Source organism: Mauremys mutica, chromosome 3, assembly GCF_020497125.1.
Source record: "Mauremys mutica isolate MM-2020 ecotype Southern chromosome 3, ASM2049712v1, whole genome shotgun sequence".
NCBI classification, from domain to species: Eukaryota; Metazoa; Chordata; order Testudines; family Geoemydidae; genus Mauremys; species Mauremys mutica.
In genome coordinates this window covers 155,987,985-156,014,116 of record NC_059074.1, presented here as the reverse complement: position 1 = coordinate 156,014,116, position 26,132 = coordinate 155,987,985, and the positions used below count along the sequence as shown (strand labels likewise).

Below are 26,132 nucleotides of genomic sequence, written 5' to 3'. Positions count from 1 at the left end.
CTAATAAAAAGGTGTCAATGCAACTTATTTCTTGTGGGTGATGCCCTAACTCTCCAGCACTTTTGCTGTGGGTCATTTGGTCCTGATCTGAGAATTGTACATTCCTGCCATGTTAGAATTTGACTTACCCGTTATTTTAAAGAAACAGCTCAGAGAATTTCCTATGAAGCAGCCTTTTTGTAAGTCATTGGTGGCTGGCACCACAGGAGATGAATGAAAGAGAACCAGGGCTGCCCTTACCCTCAAACATAAGCAAAAGAATACAATTGGCCAAAATCTGCCTTGGGAGAGACATGTACCACCCCCATTGACAGTGATGGGAATTGTATGTGTGTATCAGACAGCAAAACTGGCTTCTTCCACCCCAGCAAAATTTTCCACCCCTCAAATAAATAGGCCAAGTTATTACCTGATAAAGGTGGTCTTCCCAGTGGAATACTGTCCCACCAGCAGCACCATTGGCTTATTATCAAAGTCAGCATCTTCCAGGGCTGGCGAATGAAACTCGTGGAATTTGTAGTAGTCTTCCAAAGGGAGCAGCTTGGTTTTGTAGAGCCTTTTGAGACCCTCGCTCACCGTCTGGAACACTTCAGGGTCTTTCCTCCTCCTGTCATCGGTACCCAACCAGCTGAACATGATGGAATGGCCGGAGAGGGGCTTGGCTTTCCGTGCTCTCTCCTTTTCAATGAAGCTTGGTCTTCAAAGCACAGAGCAGAAGAGGTATATAGCTCAGCCGGAGCTCTTTCTGGGGAAGGTTCCAGGGAGCAATTCCTAAATTTAGTCTCTGTATATTTGTTTATGTTAAAGCAGCAAATTTCTGTTTATCTCCAGAGGTTGCTGGTTATCCTCTAGGAAAGAACATTCTCTATAATGCAAAGCAAGACACTAGAGCAGGATGCAGTGGAGAGGGGGGATGAAATACCCGTAGTGGCTGCAAAACAACGTCCTTTTTGCATCAATGGAAGATGAGATGACTCCCCTTGATTTCCTCCAGGATCGCTTGTTATCCGCAACTGGAGTTTTGATTGTTTTGCTGTTTTAAATCTGCAGTAGGTAGGCTTTTTTAAGCATTTGCATAAAAACTCATCTTGAATTGCAATTATAATGCAAAATGAAAAAGCCTCCCCCACTAGCCCGGTTTGCAAGGCAGTTAAATGCTAAACTTCATTCACTCTCTCCTTTCAGATCGTAGAGGTGGGACTGAGGCGCTGATTTGCTCCCGGAGGGTGCATGCTGCAGCTCTGGAGAAGCGGTGGCTGAATCACAGCAGCATCCTCCCCTGGTGCCGCAGCTGGTGTTTAAATGCCAGCCTTTCAGGAAATTGACGAGCGACGGAAGTCACCAGCTCCTGGCAAGGTCTGGCCGTTCTCGCGGGCAGGGTGAGGCTGAGCAGGGAAGCACCATGTTTGGAGGAGGAGCTGGCTTTGCTCCTGCTCAGGATTTGCTGCAGTGGCTGGGTATGGTCAGATTGCAAGCTGCGATCAAGGACAAAGTCATCTCTGGGGTGGGAGAGGATCAGGCCACAGCGCCCTCTGGAGGGAGACGCAAGGATCTCGATTAGCAGGTTACACACAGACACAGTTTATTGATTTAAAATACTTCGTTTTTCATTTTTAATCTGGCATACTCTGGCATAGCTCCACTGACTGCAAGGGTGATGTGAAGAGGCAGGCCAGGTTAGAATCTGGACTGTGATGTATGTGTATTATGGTGCTTGTTATCCCAAAGAATCTAGAATGACAGAGCTCTTTAACTGTACAGGTCTGTCTCATTTTACGCTGGGGTTACGTGCCGCAGTCCGCGCGTAAAGCGAAAATCGCGTATAGTCAAAATTACATTGAGTGTAATGGCAGGTGGAATCGCCCGCACTACAGAAACAGTATTTAAATTGTTGTTGTTCTCTTTTTTTGTTGTGTTTTTCTTGTTTTTGCTGACCACGTAAAGCTGAAATCGCGCATGTTAAATGCGCCTAAGATGCGACAGACCTGTATATTTGTGCGTGTGTGAGAGAGTAGCCTTATGATCTTTCATACTGCCCCCAAAATGTACCTCTATTCTGACCTCGGGTCGAGAGGGTAGTTCAGTTTCTAAGGCCTGTTTGGGCTTTGATGTCTTCGCAGAACCTGCCAGCAAGGTTGTATTGTGGTGGATTTCATTTTTATATGTAAAAAGAACAGGAGTACTTGTGACACCTTAGAGACTAACAAATTTATTTGAGCATAAGCTTTCATGGGCTACAGCCCACTTATTGGCTGCATAGACTGGAACATACAGCAAGAAGATATTTATACATACAGAGAATATGAAAAGGTGGACGTAGCCATACCAACTGTAAGAGGCCAATCAATTGAGATGAGCTATCATCAGCAGGAGAAAAAAAAACTTTTGAAGTGATAATCGAGATGACCCGTAGAAGGTGTGAGGATACGTAACATGGGGAAATATATTCAATTAGCGTAATGGCCCAACCATTCCCAGTCTCTGTTCAAAGTTAATTGTATCTAATAGCACCCAGGAGATGATGACGGCTAGCAGTCATAATGCAGCATCTTCTGCTGAGCACCCAGGAGCTGACGATGGCTAGCAGTCGAAGTGCACCATCTGCTGCCACCCTAAAGATGTAAAAGATAGATGGAGTGGATCAAAATAAGAAATAGACCCAATTTGTTTTGTATTCATTTGCTTCCTTCCTCCCTCCCTCCGTCAGAGCAACATCAGACAATTGTTTCGTGCAAAACCGGGTGAGGAGGCGACGGCAGTGCAGTGACAAGAGGGACATGGTCATAGACTTCTCACAAAGTATGGGCCGGGCAATGTGCCCTGGCAATGTGCACATCATGCTGATGAGCTCTGCATGAGCTCTGCAAACATGCTGGCCAAACAGGAAATGAAATTCAAAAGTTCGCAGGCCTCCCAGAGGCCAAAACAGTGTCGCAGGTGATTCTGGGTACATGTCATCAGCCCCGCCCCCCCATGAAAGCAACGGCAGACGATCATTTTGTGCCTTTTTCCCTGCGTTACCTGTGCAGACGCCATACCACGGCAAAGCATGGAGCCCGCACAGCTGACCATCACCTTAAGTCTCCTGGGTGCTGGCAGACGTGGGACTCCATTGCTACACAGCAGCAGCTCATTGCCTTTTGGCAGCAGACAGTGCGTTATGACTGGTAGCTGTCGTCATATTCCCGGGTGCTCTTTTAACTGACCTCGGTGAGGTCAGTCAGGGGTGCCTGGGCAGACATGGGAGTGACTCTGCCAGGTCATTCCCATCTTCTGCCGAGCACCCAGGAGATGATGACGGCTAGCAGTCATAATGCAGCATCTTCTGCCGAGCACCCAGGAGCTGACGATGGCTAGTAGTCAAAGTGCACTGTCTGCTGCCACCCTAAAGATGTAAAAGATAGATGGAGTGGATCAAAATAAGAAATAGACCCAATTTGTTTTGTATTCATTTGCTTCCTCCCTCCCTCCCTCCCTCCGTGAAATCAACGGCCTGCTAAACCCAGAGTTTTGAGTTCGATCCTTGAGGGGGCCATTCTGTGTGTGATGGTTGTTTGTGTTTCTTCTTGATGCAAAGCCACTCCCTTTGTGGACTGTAATTCCCTGTAAGCCATGCCGTCAGTCGCCCCTCCCTCCGTCAGAGCAGACAATAGTTTTGTGCCTTTTTTCAGCCCAGACACCATAGCACTGGGATCATGGAGCCCGCTCAGATTTCTGCAGCAATTATGAGCACTGTAAACACCACGCGCAGAATCCTGGAGTATGCGCAGAACCAGAACCTGCCAAAGCAAAACCAGGCAAGGAGGCGACAGCAGCGTGGTGACGAGACTGATGAGGACATAGACATGGACGTAGACTTCTCGCAAAGTACGGGCCCCAGCAATGTGCACATCATGGTGTTAATGGGGCAGGTTCATGCTGTGGAACGCCGATTCTGGGCCTGGAAAGTAAGCACAGACTGGTGAGACCGCATAGTTTTGCAGGTCTGAGACGATTCCCAGTGGCTGCGAAACTTTCGCATGCGGAAGGGCACTTTCATGGAATTTTGTGACTTACTTTCCCCTGCCCTGAAGCACCAGAATACCAACATGCGAGCAGCCCTCACAGTTGAGAAGCGAGTGGCGATAGCCCTGTGGAAGCTTGCAACGCCAGACAGCTATCAGTCAGTTGGGAATCAATTTGGAGTAGGCAAATCTACTGTGGGGGCTGCTGTGATCCAAGTAGCCCACGCAATAAAAGATCTGCTGATATCAAGGGTAGTGACTCTGCGAAATGTGCACGTCATAGTCGATGGCTTTGCTGCAATGGGATTCCCTAACTGTGGTGGAGCAATAGACGGAACCATGTCTTTATCTTGGCACCGGAACACCAAGCCAGCGAGTACATAAACTGAAAGGGGTACTTTTCAATGGCGCTGCAAGCATTGGTGGACCACAAGAGACTTTTCACCAACATCAACGTGGGATGGCCGGGAAAGGTACATGACGCTCACGTCTTCAGGAACTCTGGTCTGTTTCAAAAGCTGCAGGAAGGGACTTTCTTCCCAGACCAGAAAATAACCGTTGGGGATATTGAAATGCCTATAGTTATCCTTGGGGACCCAGCCTACCCCTTAATGCCCTGGCTCATGAAGCCATACACAGGCAGCCTGGACAGTAGTCAAGAGCTGTTCAATTGTAGGCTGAGCAAGTGCAGAATGGTGGTAGAATGTGCATTTGGATGTTTAAAAGCACGCTGGTGCAGTTTATTGACTTGGATAGACCTCAGCGAAAGCAATATTCCCATTGTTATTACTGCTTGTTGTGCAGTCCACAATATCTGTGAGAGTAAAGGGGAGACGTTTATGGTGGGGTGGGAGGTTGAGGCAAATCGCCTGGCCACTGATTACGCGCAGCCAGACACCAGGGTGGTTAGAAGAGCACAGCAGGATGCGCTGTGCATCAGAGAAGCTTTGAAAACCAGTTTCATGACTGGCCAGGCTATGGTGTGAAAGTTCTGTTTGTTTCTCCTTGATGAACCCTCCCATCCCCCCTTGGTTCACTCTACTTCCCTGTAAGCTAAACACCCTCCCCCCCCCCTTCGATCACCGCTTGCAGAGGCAATAAAGTCATTGTTGCTTCACATTCATGCATTCTTTATTAATTCATCACACAAATAGGGGGATAACTGGCAAGGTAGCCTGGGATGGGTGGGAGCGGAGGGAAGCGCCGGGTGGGATGGGGGAGGAGGGAAGGACAAGGCCACACCGCACTTTAAAACTTACACTTAAAAACTTTAACACTTATTGAAGGCCAGCCTTCTGTTGCTTGGGCAATCCTCTGGGGTGGAGTGGCTGGGTGACTGGAGGCCCCCCCCACCGCATTGTTGGGCATCTGGGTGAGGAGGCTATGGAACTTGGGGAGGAGGGCGTTTGGTTACAGAGGGGCTGTAGCGGCAGTCTGTGCTCCTGCTGCCTTTCCTGCAGCTCAACCATACACTGGAGCATATCAGTTTGATGCTCCAGCATCGACTCTTGCCTTCTGTCAGCAAGCAGATGCCACCTATCCTCTTCAGCCCACCACCTCTCCTTGTGTTCCTGTTGTGCTTTCCTGCACTCTGACATCGTCTGCCTCCATGCATTCTGGTGTGCTCTGTTAGTGTGGGAGGACAGCAGTAGCTCTGAGAACATCTCATCCCGAGTGTGGTTTTTTCACCTTCTAATCTTTGCTAGCCTCTGTGAAGGAGAAACATTTGCAGCTAATGGGGGGAAAAGGGAGATTGGTAGTAAAAAAGACACATTTTAGAGAACAATAGGATCACTCTTTCCCGTTAAACATTGCTGTTCACATTACACAGCACATATGCTTTCAGTACAAGATAGCATTTTGCCTCTTATATTGAGGGCCTGCTGGTGTGGTGTGAGAGATCACTCACGCAGTGCCAGGCAACAGAATTTGGCTTGCAGGCAGCCATGGTAAGCCACAGTCTTTTGGCTTCTTTAACCTTCATAACATGTGGGAATGGTTTCAAACAGCAGTGCCCTCATTTCCCATACCAAGCGGCCGTTGGGTTGGCCATTTCAAATGGGTTTGCAATTTAAAAGGAGGGGCTGCAGTTTGTGGGTTAGCGTGCAGCACAAACCCAGATAACCCCCCCCCACACACTATTCTCTGGGATGATCACTTCACCCCTCCCCCCACCGCGGGGCTAACAACGGGGAACATTTCTGTTCAGCCACAGCCAAACAGCCGAGCAGGAACGGGCACCTCTGAATGTCCCCTAATAAAAGCACCCTATTTCAACCAGGTGACCGTGAATGATATCACTCTCCTGAGGCTAATACAGAGATAAGGAATGGATGTTGTCTGAATGGCAGCGAACACCGGGATTTCTGCTCCATCCCCATACACCTTAACAGACTTTTGCAGTAGCTGCACTGGCCATGAATGCCAGGGCAGATTAATCATTAAACACGCTTGCTTTTAAACCATGTGTAATATTTACAAAGGTACACTCACCAGAGGTTCCTTCTCCGCCTCCAGGGTCCGTGAGCATGCCTTGGGTGGGTTCGGGGGGTACTGGCTCCAGGTCCGGGGTGAAAAACATATCTTGGCTGTTGGGGAAACCGGTTTCTCTGCTTCCTTGCTGTGAGCTATCTTCAATCTCTTCATCATCATCTTCCTCGTCCCCAAAACCCGATTCCTTGTTGCGTGATTCTCCATTGACGGAGTCAAAGCACAGCGTTGGGGTAGTGGTGGCTGCACCCCCTAGCATGGCATGCAGCTCAGCGTAGAAGCAGCATGTCTGCGGCTCAGCCCCAGACCTTCTGTTTGCCTCTCTGGTTTTGTGGTAGGGTTGCCTTAGCTCCTTAATTTTCACATAGCACTGCTCTGCGTCCCTGTTATGGCCTCTGTCCTTCATGCCCTTTGAGACTTTTTCTAATGTTTTGGCATTTTGTTTACTGCAACGGAGTTCAGGTAGCACGGATTCGTCTCCCCATATGGTGAGCAGATCCCATACCTCCTGTTCGGTTCATGCTGGAGCTCTTTTGCGATCCTGGGACTCCATCATGGTCACCTCTGCTGATGAGATCTGCACTCACCTGCACCTTGCCATGCTGGCTAAACAGGAAATGAGATTCAAAAGTTCGTGGGCCTTTTCCTGTCTACCTGGCCAGTGCATCTGAGTTGAGAGCGCTGTCCAGAGCGGTCACAATGGAGCACTCTGGGATAGCTCCCGGAGGCCAATACCATCGAATTGCATCCACACTACCCCAAGTTCGACCCAGCAAAGCCAATTTCAGCGCTAATCCCCTCGTCAGAGGTGGAGTAAAGAAATTGATATAAAGAGCTCTTTAAGTCGAAAAAAAGGGCTTTGTCGTGTGGACGGGTCCAGGCTTAAATCGAGGTAACGCTGCTAAATTCGACCTAAAATAGTAGTGTAGACCAGGCCTCTGTTAAATTCTGCTTCTGGTATTATTACATCTTACCAACCTAAATTCCCCTTGCTCTTTCAAATGGATACTGTTTTCTTTGTTTCCTGTTTAAACCTGTTCCTTGTGTTGATGTTAAACAGCTACAAGGCTCCACTCCAGGGTGGCTATATTTTAGTGCTGGGTGAAGTGATCATTATTTGTATGTATCCTTTGTCTATCCCACAGGGACATACATCTAATATCCATGAGATTAGTGGATGAAAAATGCTAGGAAAATACTAATTCTTTGGGTCTAACAGCCAATATGATTGTCTCTATTTCTATCTTAAAAGTATAGACATTAAATAATGGCCACAAACTTTCTGTGTCATTACATTTTTCAGGTAGATGGACATATCATACCTGAGGAGAGAAAACATACTGGAAGTCAAGCATTTGGCATTCTCTCCCCGGCTTGACCCTGCCCCCCGGCTCCTTCGTAGTACATGGAGTCTGGCCAGGCAGCTCTGTGCGCTGCCCCATCCGCAGGTGCACCCCGCAGCTCCCATTGGCCGCGGTTCCCAGTCAATGAGAGCTTCAGGGGTGGCGCCTGGTCGCACCTCAGAGCTGGAGAGGGGACATGCTTCTGGGAGCTGCTTGTGGTAGGTGCTGCCCAGAGCCTGCACCTGAGCCTCCCAGTGCCCCAATCTCCTGCCACAGCCCTGATCCCCCTCCTGCCCTCCGAATGCCTCAATCCCAGCCCAGAGTCCTCTCTTGTCCCTCATCCCCAGCCTCACCCCAGAGCCCGCACCCCTAGCCAGAGCCCTCACCCCCCCATGCCCCAACAGCCTGCCCCATCCCTGAACCCCCTCCCACCCTCTGAACCCATTGGTCCCAGCCCACAGCACCCTCCTGCACCCCAAACCCCTCATCCCTAGCCCCACCCCAGAGCCTGCACCCCCAGCTGGAGCCCTCACACCCCTCCCCCATACCCCAACCCCCTGCCCCAGCCCTGATTCCCTCTCCAATCCTCTGAACCCCTTGGTCCCAGCCTGGAACCCACTACTGCACCCCAAACCCCTCATCCCCAGCCCCACCCCAGAGCCCTCACCCCCTGCACCCCAACCCAGAGCCCCCTCCCGCGCCTTGAACTCCTCATTTCTGGCCCCACCCCGGAGCCCTCACCCCAAGCGAGAGCCCTCACCCCCTTCTGCAGCCCTACCTCCAATTTCGTGAGCATTCATGGCCCACCATACAATTTCCATACCCCAATGTGGCCCTCAGGCCAAAAAGTTTGCCCACCCCTGGTCTGGTGGATAGAGTTTGAGACTAGGAGACGGGAGATGTGTTCTATTTCTGGCTCTGCCACTGACTTGCTTGTGTGATCTTGGGCAATTCACTTTACCACTCTGTGCCTTGGTTTCCCCTCCAAGTTTTTGTGTTTTAGATTGTAAATTCATTAGGTCAGGGACTGTCTCTCTCTGTGTTTGTACAGCACCAAGCACAGTGAGTCCCTGATTTCTAATGGCCCCATAGGGGCTTTACATAATACAAATGGTAATAATAATTACAATATTTTGCTCAAACAGTTCTACACAAACACTACCTCACCTTTCTGGAAGTGGTGTCAATATAAAAGCCTGTTCTCTTTCCTACTTTCTGGGCAGCTTGTGGAGCAGTCTGCTTGAAAACTGACAGATAAATACAGCTGCCATATAAAACAAGTCATATGATCAATGGTGACATGAACCTTTGTGGGCTATCTATAACTGTTATTGATTCCTCTCTTTATATACCTATATTGTACAGTCATGTTATTTTAATAGGATATGTCCTTAAAAATCACTATCAGGCTTTCGTGGCAGCTTGCCATATTAAAGTGACTAGGCAGTGTCTGAAACTAAAGTTAAGCTATACAGTGGCAAAAAGATGTTAAAACTGTTGTTGTTAACAGGGTTAGTGTGGCTAAGTGGCTCCAAAATAGAGCTGGACAGAAACTGGAATTTCCATTTTTTCAAGATATTCGGTGATTTCAACATTTGATTTTGTTCTGAATTGGGACAACTAGAAAGAATTTGGAAAATTCCCACAATGAATTTTTTTTTCAGAAAATATTTTGGGTCATTCAAAACTAAAAATTTATTTTGAAACAAAAAATCAAAATGTTCCATTCTAAAAATGTCAAATGAAAACATTAAGATGTTATCAAAATGCTTTTTTCATTTTTTTTCCAAAGTGAAATTTCATTGAAATTGACACATTTCCATGAATAAATTCAGTTTCAACAATACAGCATTTTCCAATGGAAAAACAATCTATAGAAAAGTTTTCAATCAGCTCTACTTCCAGGCTTTGTTATTCTGCACTGTGCAATACAATCTGCCTCTAACGAACAATATGCTCTTTTAACATGTACATTGTCCTCAATAGCTTTGATGTTGATGAAAGCGATATTGTTAAGGGAACTTCAATAAATAGTAGAAGAGAGAGCAAGAGAGTTATTGCAGAGTGTTTACAGAGATTATTAGTATAAATTGATCAATACAATGCAGCCAGATTTTGCTCTGTTACCCAGGTGTAAATCCACATAAGTACATTGAAGTCAGCAGTCTGTAACAGAATTACACTGGCTTTACTCTGATGTATCAGAGCAGAATCGAGCTCACAGCATTTATTTTGGGTGTTTTTACTTATTGGATTGATGCTAACTTTTAACCATTACTATAGTTGTTCAGAACAATTCCATCAAAATATTTAAAAAACAAAAACAACTTCATAAGTTTTGTTTTTGTTTTTCTGCCCAGTCCTAACTAACCACAAGAGAGAGTCTAGTTAAAAGTGCATGCAAAACAAATTAAAGTGATTAATTAAGAGACTAGTCATCCAGGTATAACATATTATGTACATACAGTATTTGCAGAACCTCAAGATGATAACATTACCTGCCTAGTGCTGGTCAGATGTTTGACCTACTTCACTAGTATCTTGAACCGTAGTCAAGACATGAAATATGCATTTTGCAGTTCATGTTTAGTATAGCTGAAAAGATCTGACAATCTTCCAAACAGGGAGAATGTGAACATGTCATCTGCTAGTGTTATTAGGAAAGTCAAGGTAGAAAATTTGGTTGAATTGTGCTTATCGGATACTGCCCGAAGTTTCCAATCTTGCAACTGTCAGTGTCTGTGAGCCATGAATTGCAGGACAGGGGTTTAAGACTTTTGTTGTGAAAGTTAAGCTAACTAACCACTATAGCTGGGAAGTAGTCAGACACTTACAAAAGGAGCTTTATATTAACCACTAAGCTAATCACAGATGTCACAGGCCAAACAATAAGAAACAAAATGCACATCCTTTTCTTTTATGAACAGAAAGTTCCCCAGTTTGGGTCTTTATTTCAGCAAAATGAGCCCACAGCCTCACAATTTTTTCAGACATTTTTGAAAAGTGTCTACCCCCCAGTCTTTACAAAGGTTTAAAAAAATGGCTTTCTTGTTAACTCCTTCCAGGAGGGAGACAGTCTCCCAAAGTCTCCTCACCCTGTGGAAAGTAGAGCGAGTTGAAAAATAAGGCAGAAAAAAAGTGAGAAAAATGTCAGAATAATTTTTGTTTAATTTTCCCACCTATTCATTGAAAAGTTTAATCCAGTTTTTATTGTTTATTGTTGTTAATCTTTTGAAACAGGACATTTTCAGAGGTGATTATGTTGTTCAGGTTAGTCATATGGTGAGAAAAATTATATTAAAAATGTGTACAAATAATTTTTGAGAATGACTTATTTTAAGAAAGATTTTAAACTTGATAAAAGTTTCCAAAAAACAATGAGTTTTCATGAAAAATGTCAGTGTTGAGAACAGGGCCGTTTTCAATAAAACGGTTTGATCAGTACTAGTGGTAAGGTCACAATTTATATACTCCCTTAGTAACCCACTAGTCAGTCCATGTTGTGTGTCCCAGATACAGAGGGGATGTCAGTCTATTATAGCGCCCAGCTGCTGAGGTTGGTTTTTCAGATGAAGCTGTAGCAGCTGATGCTTTTAGCTCTATAGGTCCCTGGTTCAATCTCTCCTGTCAAGATGATGACCATCACATAAATGGGGAAGCTGTCTAGGTTTGCTAGATAAGGTACTTGTTTGTATGAAGAAGGGTGGTGGAATCAGGCCCTTAGTTTTCTTAATCTTATAACACCCACATTCCTATAAATTAGGAAGGAGGTGAGTCTTTGGGTTTAAACACAACATTGTCGAGATTCAGCTAGTTTCACTTAAGGTCACGTCGATGCACAGTGTCGATGACACAGTGTTTTGGGATTTTGTTTTTTGCCTGCTTCCCTGTTGTATTGGAAGGTGTGTCTTCTGTTGACTCCATCTGAGGTCGAGGTAAGGTGAGCAGGGCACCTCGCTTTGAAAACAAATGGTGATTCAGTCAGTCCCATAAACTCCTGGCTTTTTGTCTCTTTTCCAGGAGGTTTGAGGAAGGAATGTATTCAGAAAAAACCCACTTTCTATCAGAACAGTCACAGAGGCATTGAGGCCTGTTCATTACTAAGCATTAATGCCTAATGAAAAGTGTCAAAGAGTTCAGGTAGCAATGGGTACAGAATGAGCAGGGGCTAGGCAGGGGTGCTGGAACAATTTGTATAGTGGGGGTGCTGAGAGCCATTGAACCAAACTGTAAACCCTGTATATAATGGAGTGTCACTTCAAGCCAGGTGGTGTGGCAGCACCCCCAGGACCCCTACTTCCAGCACTTCTGGGGCTAGGTGGGAGGTGAGGGGTAATAGGGTTCCCCAATGTTAAACCAGTCATTAATTTAATATATAAATGGGAAGGAGAGGTTCCCTTGCTGCATTTTTACCTATGGACCAAGCCTCTCAATATCCCAGTATTGGGAGTAATGGAGGGAGAAACATAAAGTATCTGAGGTGGAATGGAAGAGAAGACGCGATGAGGGCAATAGATGGAAGGGAGGGAGATTTTTGAGTTGCAATGGAGAGACAGAAGAAGTGTGTGTCTAAGTGGAGACAATTTCCTTTTAGGGTGTCCAGAGCCCACATAGCAAATGTCCCTCTACCCTTTCTCTCTCCACTGCTCTGCCCTTCTACTGTCTCACTCCATTGTTCCATATGTTCCTACATCCTCTTTGCTTCAGGTGGAGGCGGTTTCTAGACAGTCCCAGCAGCCCCTTTCCCCAGACTATGGGCCCTTCTCTGTGCTGGTGGCAGGATGTGTAAGCAGGTTGGCCTGGGCCTGTCCAAGGTGTGGAAGAGTCAGAGGAGCACTAACAGGCAGGAAGGTCAAGGTCTCAGTGAGCCATGGAATCTGAATTCCCCTTTGGCCTTGGAGGTGGCCTCTGTTGCAGAACATTGGTGGGTGGGGCAATGTGGAGAAAGCTGCACTGCTGCTGTTTGTGCTGTACCTACTACTTCTTCCCACCTGTCAAGCCAACACATTTCTAAAGCACCAAGGAAACCCTGAGCAGCCTATTTTCTCTTGCAGAGATTGTCCTGTCTGGCTAGGAATTAATATTGCATTCAGTGGTATATTCATATGATAAATAATTGAATTATAATTCATTTTTAAAAAACAGAGCAATAAAAAGACTGGTAAGATAAGATGGTTTAATACTTGTAAAGAGACAATTTGTAGCTATGATAATCTCAGCCCAGCTTCTACTGGCTTGGTTTGCAGGAGACTTCTATTGGAACAGCTGTCTAGATTGCCAGTATGAACATTGGCTACCATAATATGCTGGATACGTGCACTGCAGCATGTGGATAAGTAACACTGTTAACTGGTAAAGTCAAGGATGTGTAGTTGGCAAACAAAGCCAGATGGCCTCTTCCTGCTTGTTAATATCTTAGTATCACTTATATCATTGGACCTGAAGACCACTTTGGGCTAGACACTGTACATACACAAGTGTGAGAGAGCCCCTGCCCCAAGAGCTTAGAATCTGAATAGTATGTATTATTAACCCCGTGTTACACAGGGGTGACAGAGGCACGGAGACATTGAGTTACTTGCCAAAGGTCTCACACAGTGAGTTTGCAGAAGAGTTGCCCGAGCTCCATGCCACAAGACAGACCCTCTTTTAGCCACAAGACCATCCCTTTTGTCTAGAGAGCTGACAGGGTTTGACCATAGCTATTGAATAATTCTGATGATTTGTATGGTGGTACCAGAAGGTCATATCCCTGAAATTTCCATTTTTTCAGAAACCACACTTGTCTTAATCATCAACGTAACACAATTCTAAACACTGTACAGGCTCAATCCACTCTGAGCTGGATTCCCTTCCTGAAAACATAAATCAAGTGTAAATGCATGTGGACGGAGTCAAATAAACCCACTCATCATGCATTATCAGCGGGGTGTGAACAGTGTCACCTGTTTCATCTTTGAGATTCCGTAGAAAAGCAACTTTACAAACAAGGAAACTGCCTTCCATTTAAAGAATGAATGTGTCAGTTTCTGGTAAAGGTGACGGACTGACGTGTTCTTTCACGTCCACCAGTGGGACCAGGACGTTGCCTCCTGGGCAGGTCTCCAGAAAATGCCTATTATTGCTCAATACCACTAAACCTATTTTCTTTCCCCTCTCTTATGCTTGACTACGTGTCAGATTTGCATAAACAGGATATACCACATGCATATGTATACAGTGTATATATAAAAACAGGTGCCATTGGAGTATTGTTGACAGTGGAACGTTACTGTTTCTTGTGAGGAAGCAAAGCCACCTGGAAGAAGGTAGGACACTTAAACTGTAAGTGATAGTTGGAGTGATTTGGTGCTGAAGTTCAGAGGATGTCTGGTGCCTGCATACACTCATGAAGATTAGGATTTTCCAAGTGGAGGAGAGGCGCGCAGCTGGTGCTGCTGTAGTTACTTTTCTTTTATCATGCTTGGATGAAGTTCTTTTAGCAGCTCAAATGGGCATATTTGCAACATGTTGCGACTAGCTGTACTGAACAGAGAAGCTGTTGCTGTTGTTCGCTCTTTAATGGGAAAGAAAGAGAAGTTGGGGTATTTTCATATCGGATCATTTCAAACAAGAGAACAGGCACAATCAATGTTAGATTAACAACGAGACCGACTCGATCAAATGATCTGGGTGCCACACATCAAAGGCTCTTGCCCACCAAATTCCTGGGAATGGGGGGGGGGAGGTGAGTGGGTGACTAATGTACACATTGTGCCCCCTTCCATTTCAAGATCAAGAGCTATGCATTTCGGAGACATTAGGCTACATTTGGCCACAACGCATATGGCAGAGATTAGAAAGGCCCATTGACTACATTGGAGTTATATGTGCTCGGCACCTCTGATAATCACGACAGTTATTAAGGTGCCTAAATATAGATTCAGGTGCTTAACTATGAACACTACAGGCCAGATCTTCTGCAGGTGTAAATGGCTTATTGTCATGGGTTTCCATGGGGCTCAGGTGGCATCTGATGATCTGAATGGTAATTTGAAAATTTCAGCCAAGGTGCTTAAAAGCTGCTATGTGAATCTCAGCATATAGACCAGGGGTCGGCAACCTTTCAAAAGTGGTGTGCCAAGTCTTCATTTATTCACTCTAATTTAAGGTTTCGTGTGCCAGTAATACATTTTAAAGTTTTTAGAAGGTCTCTTTCTATAAGTCTATAATATAGAACGAAACTATTGTTGTATGTAAAGTAAATAAGGTTTTTAAAATGTTTAAGAAGCTTCATTTAAAATTAAAATGCAGAGCCCCTTGGACCAGTGGCCAGGATCTGAGCAGTGAGAGTGCCACTGAAAATCAGCTCACATGCTGCCTTTGGCATGCGTGCCATAGGTTGCCTACCCCTGATCTAGACTGATAGGCTGAGATTTTCAGAACTGTGCAGGCAATTCAGCCAGGCATGTTTTATTAAGATCAATAGAAGCCTATGGCCAAATCCCTGGCACTGCTTTGAAAATCTCGACAATAACAGATGTCACTTTTAACCCTTTAGGGCAATGGTTTAAGCACTGAGGATTTGGAGGAACATAATACCTAACATTCTGCTATGACGAATGACCAGCTATAAAAGATAGGACTATTGCATTGTCCACTAAATTCACCTTTTATCACAGAGACGTTTGTTACACTCCTATCAGCTACAGGCTTAGGGGCAGATCATTAGCCAGTGTAAAGATTTGAATGGAGCTAGGCTGGTTTACGTCAGCTGAGGATCTGGCCCCTGAAAACAACCTGCTTCAGGATTTGCTGGCATAAGTGCACTCAGAGGGCGAAGAGGAAGAGAGAGGCTTTCAGAGAGTTACTTTGTACGCTGACTGCTTTTACTACATGCAAAAGCTTTGCCTGTGGGTTGTTGAGACACTCATTCCCAGCGCCTGGCAGCTCCAGAGCATCTAACAGTGTGTGAGAGGTCAGGCAAGGTCACATACTGCTAATCTATAGTGCCGAGGTATAAGTCAGATGACACACTGCTTCCAGTAGTAAACATACCAGAGGAGGTGCGAAAAGAGAACAGGGCCAGATCTAGCCAGCCTTCTCATTCACAGCTTTCAGTTAAAGCACTTATCCTCTGTCTGTTACCCACAGCTGCTTGTCCTTAGAAACTGCACTTACTGAAAAGGAAGACACATACCATACTCCACCCCCAGAACAGGAGGTGGCATAAGTAGTGTATGCTCAGAGCCACATTCAGTAACATTACTGACGGACATACACGCAGGCTTCTGTATATACTGTACTTTGCGCATCTTCAGCCCCTTCCTCCCAAGGCTCTGAGACTGTTGGGAAAGAAGAAGATTAAAACAAGTGGGGAAAGGATCCTGTAGCCATCTGAGTAATAATTGCCCATGGCGTAAGTAATTAGGTGTTGCATTACTTTTAACTTACATGTCATCTGTCATCCAAAGATCTCAAAGCAATTTGGCAAAGATGCTCAAAATTAGGTGCCTACAATTAGATTCCTAGGGGGAAATTTTCAAAGGTACGCAAGAAGGGTAACCAGACGTCCCGATAAAATCGGGACCGTCCTGATATTTGGGTGTTTGTCCCGCGCCCTGACCGATCTTTGGTCGGGATGCAATTTGTCCCAGTATTTCGCTCTGCCGCCAGCACTGGGGGTTTTTTGTTTTGTTTTTTTCTTGGGCTCCGTCAGCTGCGCTCGGCTTTTTTTTTTTTCCTCCACCAGCGGACCCCCCCACAATGTGTCCCAATATTTTCTTCATCTCACCTGGTCACCCTATGCGAAAGGTATTTAGGAACACAAATGTCATTGACTTTCAGTGGGTCCTACTGGAGTCACTAGGAGTTGGTGGATCAGCACGTTTGAAAATTTAGGCCATTTATTTAGGCACCTAAATGTGGATCTAGGAATCTAATTTTAGGCACCCCTTTTTGAATGTCTTAGCGTTTATAATTAATAAGCTTCAAAACACGCCTGTAAAGTGTGGGTATTTTACAAATGTAATGAATTGGTAAACTGAGGCACAGAGAAAGGTAGGGCTGCAAATGATTTAATATGGCATTGTGGGTGCTCTGGGCATCTGAAAAATCAGTCCCCATGTGTCAGCTCCTCGGTGGGTGTAACTCAGCATAGCTCCACTGCAGTCAATGGCTGGTAATCACGATACAGGAAAAAACCCATAACAGTTAAAATAAGAGAGGCCTCTCTTTTCACCTCAGGCCCTTTGGCACCAGCCACACACACTGCAGCCTCTGGGTCACATTCTGCCCTCCATTTTTTTGTGTTAAAACTCCTGTCTGTGCCAGTGGAATGAAGGTAGAATATAGCACTTTGGCTGGCTTCTGAATCTTGAGGCGCTATCAATGGGGAAAGCAGCTCAACTTGAGTTCCTTGATGAGAGCCACATTTGAGCCTGGAATGTCTGATTCCAAGTGAGTACAATTTCTGAGGTTACTGTGACGCAATGAAATTTAATTTTGCAGAGTATCTGTTGCAGAAAAGCATCCCAAATGCTCACCCTCTCATTACTGCCTGGGAGCTACTTTTCTTTCAAAACAAATTCATTTTTTCAGTCTATACTGTAGTAGCATAACCAGGGTCCCTTAGGAACTTCCTGGTTATCACTAAGATGTGCACCTGGGCTGTATGGAAATTCCCAATCACAGCAGGAATAGAACTTGGATTCTCTTGCTCCATGCACTGGGGACTCTGCCACTTGAGCTAAAGGATGTTGTTCTGTTAGCTTTTAGCATGGCTGCTAAAGAAAATCCAACAGGCATGTGGCATAAAAAATATGTGCAAGATCGTTGTTAACACTTGTGATGTGGGTCACAGCACATAAGAGGAGAGGAGAAATTCTTGTCTTGACTTGAATGTAAACGGAAGAGAAACCTCGGTGTGATTTCTATAATGGGTGTGTTGCATTCAGCAGGGTGGAATGGCTATTAGAATAGGAGGATTTACCATCTAACAAAACTTAGAAAGGGGAAGAAAACTCAGCAGAGGAAATCCAAAAGCAGATTATGAGTAATGGCTTTCTGTTTTCTCTAGCTGGTATTATTCTTTGATTTGTGGTTGTACAGTGAATGGTTCTTGTATAAAGAGATTTTTAAGATCGATAGCTAGCAACATTATATGTTGGCATGGAACAACCTACTCCTAGGTCTTCATTTAGTTATGCCACCAGAGATGGGCATTTTGTTAGTAATGTTTGTGTGACTCCAGGTGACTGGAATCAAGGTGTTACTAAGATTGTGGCATGACAGGAAAAGGTCTTAGAAGGGATTTAGAATAGTCTACTGCGCCGGGGAGGTAATTTGGGGAGAGACAGAATATCCTTGTGTGTTGCTTAAAATGAGTTATCAAGGTCTTGCATTTAAGGCCCAATTCAATGTCCATTGAAGTCAATGAGAGTCCTTCCTTTGACTTCAAAGTGTGTTGGATCAGGTCTACAGAGTTCAAGACTCAGATACCACAGTGTTGGGTGCAATGGTAGAACCTATGCTAGATAGATGGTAAGATGCCCACTCTGCTTTTGAGATTCATCCCTCCCTGCTGGTTATTCTTGAAAAATGCACAAACCAGTTATGACTAAACTTGCTTGTTACAATTACTTTAACAGCCAGGAACTCTACTGAAGGAGACACTTTTCCACACAAAGAAGGTCGAGAGAGTCCTCCGGCATTGTGTAGTGACAAGACCCCTAAAGTATCACTAGCTGGGAATTTCTCCTACCACCCCCATGGCCTTGCTCTCATTCCTGAGACGAGGGAAATCAAAGCCACGGGTGCCTTCATGCAAGGGAGCCTTTCAAAAACCCAACAAACTTCTTCATCAGAACTACGAGACCTTGCTGGAGACATGCTTGAAGAATAAATGCCTGTTCAAGGATGAGAACTTCCCAGCTGACCTTCGTTCCATTGGAATGGGATCATTGCTGCAGAAACTGCCCCCAAAGCTACAGTGGAAGAGGCCACATGTAAGTGATGTTCAGTGAATGGCTCTTATGTGAGGGATTGTTTACGCAGGATAGCCATTAATGTTCCATGTTAGTACGGAACAACCTACTAATAGGTCTTTGAAACCGGGCTGAAGATCCTAGGGCAAGTTAACGCTGGTTACAGAACGAGTCCCACCTGAGGGGAATCAGGCAATTTCCTATAAGGAGGAGAAAGTGGCTACAGTAAGGGGGAAGCTCAGGGGGATGTACTGAGACTGCAGAGAGAGCAAGAGTCTCCTGCAGGAAAGACCCTGAGGTTGGGGAATTGCTTCAGCTCGGGAGGGCTAAGGCGGGAAGGACTTTGACCAGACCAGGGGAGTTTCTGCTGTACCCAGCTGAAGGCTGGAGGGAACACTATCGTGTCTAGTTTTGAACTTCAAGTTAATAAATCAGCAGAGCTGGTGTGATTTAACTGGAAAAACCCTATGTGGGATATATTTGGGGACCCAAGAAAGGAAAATGAGGTGAGAGGCTGCCTGCAGGGCTGCCCTGGGGCCACCAGGTATGTTGTCAGGTGGCCACTCATCTACAGTCTTCATTTAATTATGTCTTAAAGCAGGGGTGGGCAAACTACAGCCCACGGGCCACATCTGGCCCGCAGGACCGTCCTGCCTGGCCCCCGAGCTCCTGGCCTGGGAAGCTAGCCCTGACCCCTCCGCCGCTGTCCCTCTCCCCCACAGCCTCAGCTTGCTTGCTCCGCCACCTGTGCAATCAGGGCCAGTGCAAGGATGTTTCACGCCTTAGGCGAAACTTTCACCTTGCGCCCTCCTCCATCCCTGAGCCACCGTCCTGAGGCGACCCCCCCTCGCGGCAGCTCCTTCCCTCCGCCCTGAGGCACCCCCCCGCCTCAGCTCACCCCTGCCCCGCCTCCTCCCCAAGCACGCCATCGCTGCTTCACTTCTCCCGCCTCCCAGGCTTGCGGCACCAATCAGCTTACGCGCCGCAAGCCTGGGAAGCGGGAGAAGTGAAGCAGCCACAGCATGCTCGGGGAGGAGGCGGGGCAGGGGTGAGCTGGGGTGGGGAGTTCCCCTGTGTGCCGCCTCCCCCCTTACTTGCTGCAGGCGGCCCCTCCCCATGCTTCCCTGCCCCAGCTCCTTCCACCTAAATGCCGGCGGCGACCGGGGCGGCCGAAGATCCGGCTGCTGCAGTCGCTGCTGAAGAAAATGCTGCCCCCCCCATAAATCCTAGTGCCCTAGGCGACCGCCTAGGTCGCCTAAATGGTTGCACCAGCCCTGTGTGCAATGCTCTGGGCGGCAGGGCTGTGAGCTCCTGGGGCTGTGAGCTCCTGGGGCAGCGCAGACCTGGTCTCTGTGCTGCATGATGGCGGTGGTGGCGTGGCCCTTCTTCAGCCGGATGGTGTGGCTGTAGTGCCGCCAGCCCCTGGTGCTCCAGGCAGCATGGTAAGGGGAGCAGGGAGCGGGGGAGGGGGGGTGTTGGATAGAGGGCAGGGAAGTTCAGGGTGGTGGTAAGGGGGCAGGAGTGTGGATGGTGGTTGGGGGGGAAACAGGGTTGAATGGGGGTGGGATCCTGGGGGGCAGTCAGGAAGTGGGGGGTTGGATGGAGTGGCAGGGGGCAGTCAGGGATCAGGGAGAAGGGGTGGTTGGATGGGGCGGTGGTCCCGGGGGGGCATCAGGAATGAGAGGAGAGGTTGGATGGGACAGCGGGGGTCTAGGGGTAGTCAGGGGACAGGGGTCCCAGAGGGGCCCTCAGGGAATGGGGTGGTTGGATGGGGCAGGAGTCCCGGGTGGTTTGTGGGGAGATTTATGGTAGAAAAGAATTTCCCCATACTCTGATTCTCCAGAACTACTTGCTAGATTTATTTGACATTTTTATGGCCCATGACACTATGGAGCATTTGTAATGTTCAGACATCGCTGAGTAAAATATCATCTTGACTCGATGGAGAGTGACATATGCAGAGAATGTCTGTGCACTGAAAAAAATATACCACAGTCCATCCATCTGTCTAATATAACCTTTCTGCTCATCACCATAGGCGCAGTAATAAAGTAACATAGTGGCAGGATTGAATGGATGGGGCAATGTGGGCCCTGTGCTCTGGAAGAGCCTCCACATTTTGTATTTCTACCTGTATACCCTGGAAGTACCTGCACAGGTTTGAGGCCTTTTGCTCTGAAATCCCCATGCTGCTGACAGCCACAGGTTTTTAATTGCAGGGCAGACATACTCTGTGACTGTTCACATAAGTACAGGCTGAGCGGTTTCGTCTGGGGTAAGGGTTAGAATTTAATTACTCTAAGTGTCTTTTGAGTGCTTGGCATTTCTCTGCCACCCTTGATGGGGAAGACGACAGTGTGAAAATTAAATTGAGCAATTTGTGGATCATAATAGTGAAAGAGAAGTATGGCATTTATTTTATGAATTTGCCCGGAGAGGTAATAATATGTCTTCTTTCTGAACTATTACTCACAGAGTTTTTGCGGCCACAGAAAGTTCTTCAGCAGCTATCAGTTAGGTTTTTTTCTTCATTGTCTAGCCCAGGGCTGGTCTACACTAGGGGGGGTATCGATTGTGAATAGCGTAGCTGAAGTCGAAGTATCTTAGATCGATTTACCTTGGGTCCTCACGGCGCAGGATCGATGTCCGCGGCTCCTCCGCTACTGCCGCTCGCTCTGGTGGAGTTCCGGAGTCGACAGGAGCACATTCGGGGATCGATATATTGTGTCTAGATGAGACGCGATATATCGATCCCCGAAAAATCGATCGCTACCCACCGATACGGCGGGTAGTCTGGACGTACCCCCAGTTATTAGTCATAGCTGTTGAAGACTTGACAGGAGGTAGCCTCTGTTGTGAATTATATAATTGGAATCTCAGTACTAAGAGTAAAAGAATGAGCAGCAGCATAGAATTCCAAGACAAGAAACTCTGTTAAAGTTAAGTTTTAATATACATGTTAGTAACCCAAGAGTGAAAAACCTTACAGGGATTGTTTTAATTATCTCCAAATCAGGCATTTCAAACTCAGGAAATTCAAAGTTAAGGCTACACCTAAAAGAAATCCAAACATGTTAAGGTAATAAATGCACAGTTATGGCACTGAAACAATCTCAACTCTGCTGTGTATTTATACTATGAGAGAAACAAAGGGAGAAAAAATCCCTAAGGTATCTTTAAAAATCAGTTTACTCTGGAACCACAAACAATGTCTTGGTGATAATCGTATAGTTATTTCATGGCATCAGTACAGGATCTGAAACCCGACCTGCTCAGCAGCAGGAGTAGCTCTGTTAGGAATAGAGCTGGGTAAAATTTTTCAGTCCAAACACTCTTTTTGGTGATAAATGCTGATTTGGCAATACTGTTGTTTTGCAAATTTGTGTCAGTTTCACCAAATTGTTCATTTCAAACATTATTTCACTGTAACATTTTCAAAATGAAACGTTTTTGGTTTTTCGGTTTCGCAGTTTCCACTCATATTGTTAAAAAAAAATCATGAAATCGTTCAAAGTGAGACAAAACATTTTGGTCAACCCAGAATGATTTTTTTTCTGACTTTTTGAAATTGCCAGCAAAGCAAAAAATCCCTGATTTGTCCAGGAGTCAGAAAGGAGTGAGGTGACTTCCCTACACCCTCTTCTAGACACATGACAGAGACCTCCAGACGCAATGTCAGAGACCTTAGACTCCTCAGAAACTCACTCCATTAGTGGTGAAGTGGCTTCAGAAGAAGCCATTCAGTCCTCAAGGTTTTGCAGGACTTCTGCAATGATTTGACATTCTCTCTCTCTCTCTTTCTTTTGGTCTTGTACCTTCCAGGAGCTGCATAAAACTCCAATATTTTATACTGCAAACACAAGACGGCTTGATCTCTGCCAAGGATTGGTTGGTACGGCTGCTTTCTCTTTTGTATATATAGCTATACACAGAGCAATTTGAGCTTAATTAGAACTGTGTAAGACTGCATATAAAGGGTGTTGATTTCAATATCCTTCCAGCTCTGCATAAGATGGATTAGGTAATTATGTAATATGCTCAACAAAGAAGCTAATGTTCTAGGCTAAGATGTGATCCAAAGAGGTGGGAAGTGTCCCAACTAGTTGAAAGCTCCACTGTATGCCATAAACATGACTTTTATTAATGTTGGTGCTGGAACATGAACTGACCTTATCTTCATACTTGTCTATAAAGTGCCATGCATCCTACGCAAATGATAACAATAGGAGCTTTATCACTGTGCCTAGTCACTAGAGCATGTAATATATTTCATATCACATAGACAGCAGAAGGGCCTGTGACTACTGCGATATGTGTATTGGGCACAAAGCAGGCTTTGTGTCCACCTTGACTTGCATCTGTTATGAAGTGAGAAGAGGAAGGGTGAGTAACTTAGTGAAGGTGTGTAAGACTTGTCCTCTTCTAAACGGGAGTGTGGTCTAGTGGTTAGAGCAGAACTGCCAAGTTCTATTCTCAACTCCACCACTGACTTATTGGTTGGACAAGTCATATTTGTGCTTCAGTTTACCTAGGTTAAAAGGGTAACAGATGGTCTTAGGCTTCATTACATTTGTAAAGTACTTCAAGATCCTCAGACACAAGGTATAATAAACGCAGATCATTACTGTTAGAGCTGGTCAGGAAATGATTTTTTCCCTGTGAAAAATTTCAAGTTTTTGTAGAAACCCCCCCAACAGTTTGGGGGTTTGGGCAATTCTGGTTGTTGAAACAGGAAAAAAAAAGGTTTGTTTTTTTTAATGAAAACTTAAATATTTTCACTGCAAACTTTTTTTGTGAAATTCCAAATTCATTTGTACTCCATTCCAAATGAAAAGGCTATGAGAGGACAGTAAAGCACTAAACCTGTTTTGTCTTAATAAAACACAAATCTAGCGCATCCCCATTTTTTTTGGTGTAGTTATAACTTAAAAGCATCGAACATGCTGCCTCCTCCAAAAATATTTGTCAATGACAGCAATCATTCTGTCTTGATTCCACCCCAGTGTAATTGCTCATTCTTTTGGTACAGAAAACTGCTGGTTCCTGGCCGCGTTGGAAGCGCTGACGTTCCACCAAGACATCTTGGCCGTGGTCGTGCCGCAAAACCAAAGCTTTGATAGGAAGTACGCTGGCATTTTCCATTTCCGGGTGAGTGTTCTTCCCCCTAGCACTGGAGGTCCTCAAAAATTATTCCTTATACTTGACGGTGCCGTGACTAAGATCGTGTTCTCAGATAGTCCATGAGCAATTCCCGCTGCCCTCAGTGAGCGATCTGAATAGGTAACTAAGTCAGGAAGTGGGTGTCGTCCCAACCCCTCTTTAAATGAAGTGACACACTCAGAGTCAAAATAAAGTCACCCCTTTTGGTGAATATAAAAAGTTTATGCTCAATCCTTCTATCCAGCTTTGGCTGCCCCTATGGTTACCTTACTCCAGCCTAAGGGTACGTCTTCACTACCCGCCATATCGGCGGGTAGCAATCGATTTCTCGGAGTTCGATATATCGCGTCTCATCTAGACGCGATATATTGAGCTCCGAACGCGCGCCCGTCGACTCCGGAACTCCACCACCACGAACGGCGGTGGCGGAGTCAACGGGGGAGCCGTGGTCGTCGATCCCGCGCTGTGAGGACGGGTAAGTAATTCGAACTAAGGTACTTCAACTTCAGCTACGCTATTCGCGTAGCTGAAGTTGCGTACCTTAGATCGAACCCCCCCCAGTGTAGACCAGACCTAAGTCTTCACCACTCCTACACCCCCCAGCATGGCTGCCCTCAGGACCCACTTGTTCCAAATCTTTACACACTTGGTCTCTCTTTTAGCCTGAGACCTACTCCCATTTCTCTTTACCCCACCCATGTATAAAAACTAGCTGCACCTGTGAGGCAGCAGAACCCACTGACCACAATAGAATCATCACCCTCTAACAGGTTACATGTTACTCTGACAGCCTGTTACAGCCCATAGCTAATAGATGGGTCCTTTTCTATTGATGAAGAGCGGGTTACTTCCCAGTGAAATATTTGCTCGTTCCTGTCCCCTTGCAGTTTTGGCACTTTGGCGAATGGGTTGATGTGGTGGTCGATGACCGACTGCCAGTGAACGAGGCTGGTCAGCTGGTTTTTCTCTCCTCCGTTTGTAAGAATCTCTTCTGGGGAGCCCTTTTGGAGAAGGCGTATGCCAAGTAAGTGAATCGTTGTGCTTTATGCAGATAATCTCTATCTACAATTTGTTGCCTCCTGCATATGCAGTTATTTCTCTCTAACAAATAGGCATTGTAAAATTTGCAATATCTAGAATATTGTGTGTGGTTCTGATCTCTATACTTTAAAAATTAAAAGCTACCAAATCTAGCTTTTTTTTTTGGTGTAGTGATAATTACATGATAATTAGCCCCAGTTAGAACCCTTGTATAGGAGCCTAAGAAGCAGTGGTCATGGAGACAGAAATACACTCACCCTGGGAGAAGGTTCTTCTAGGGTAGGCTTGAAATGGTTGGTGGGGTGGGGAAGTTTACATTGCCACTGTAAACACTACTTATTCTGTGACTCGTATAGTTCTTTAGGCCAAGATTTGCAAAAAATGACTGGTGATTTGGGGTGCCTCAATTTTTTGGCTATCCAAATTGAGACACCTTAGAGGGGCCTCATTTTCAGACAGGGCTGAGCAGCCACCCTCTAAATATCAGGCCCTTTTAAGATAACTCCAGTTGGGCACCCAAAAATTGAAGGACTCGCTTTGAACCACTCCACAAAGTCACGTTTGAACACTCCAGTCCCATTCCTCCAGGGCTGTTAATCCAGCTCCATTCATCAACATTAAAAAAGAGACAACACTGAGAAGAGCAAATTAGATGATACATGACCTTCATAATCTTACAAGGAGACACTGAAGGAGCTTAATGTATTTGGTCTGAAAAACGATCCCAAGAATGGGAGAGAATTCTAAATAAATATTAGATGGGAGACAATATGAAAGAGGGAAAATTAATAAAATTTCACTGGACACTAGCCTTCTGTCAATGAGAGACTAGCTAAAATTTGAGACAATTCCATTTGGCTTTGCTATTTTGAAATAATATGTTAATGGTGAGGAAAATCAGACAGTGGACTAAAGTCTTAAGATGCAGTAGATATTCAGAAGAAACTAGCTAAGATATGATTATGAAAGGAATAGTGTAGGAGATCCTTTCAGTACTTCTTAGTGAAGGGGCTTAGACTAGAAACAGAGGAAACCAGAAGTTCCTTCCAAACCCAAAATCCATTATGTGTTTGCTCCTCCTCCTGAACGTTGAGGATTCATATAAAATGAATCATTGATTTCCACCTTCA

At 45.6% G+C, this 26,132-nt stretch overlaps 2 protein-coding genes across 2 annotated transcripts in view; one reads left to right on the top strand and one right to left on the bottom strand.

The window, feature by feature from the left end:
• The window catches only part of EHD3 (EH domain containing 3), a 35,521-nt gene extending 34,150 nt beyond the window's left edge, over window positions 1-1,371 (bottom strand). Inside the window, exon 1 of the mRNA XM_045010071.1 lies at window positions 410-1,371. Within this exon, the coding sequence (XP_044866006.1) occupies window positions 410-636 (227 nt within the window). The 5' untranslated portion in view covers window positions 637-1,371. The remainder of the gene's footprint in view (window positions 1-409) is intronic.
• Window positions 1-26,132, top strand: part of CAPN14 (calpain 14) — a 103,054-nt gene that overhangs the window by 53,989 nt on the left and 22,933 nt on the right. The window contains exons 3-6 of the mRNA XM_045010072.1: window positions 18,466-18,822; window positions 22,624-22,693; window positions 23,831-23,949; window positions 24,849-24,985. Coding sequence (XP_044866007.1) covers window positions 18,586-18,822; window positions 22,624-22,693; window positions 23,831-23,949; window positions 24,849-24,985 — 563 coding nt within the window. The 5' untranslated portion in view covers window positions 18,466-18,585. The remainder of the gene's footprint in view (window positions 1-18,465; window positions 18,823-22,623; window positions 22,694-23,830; window positions 23,950-24,848; window positions 24,986-26,132) is intronic.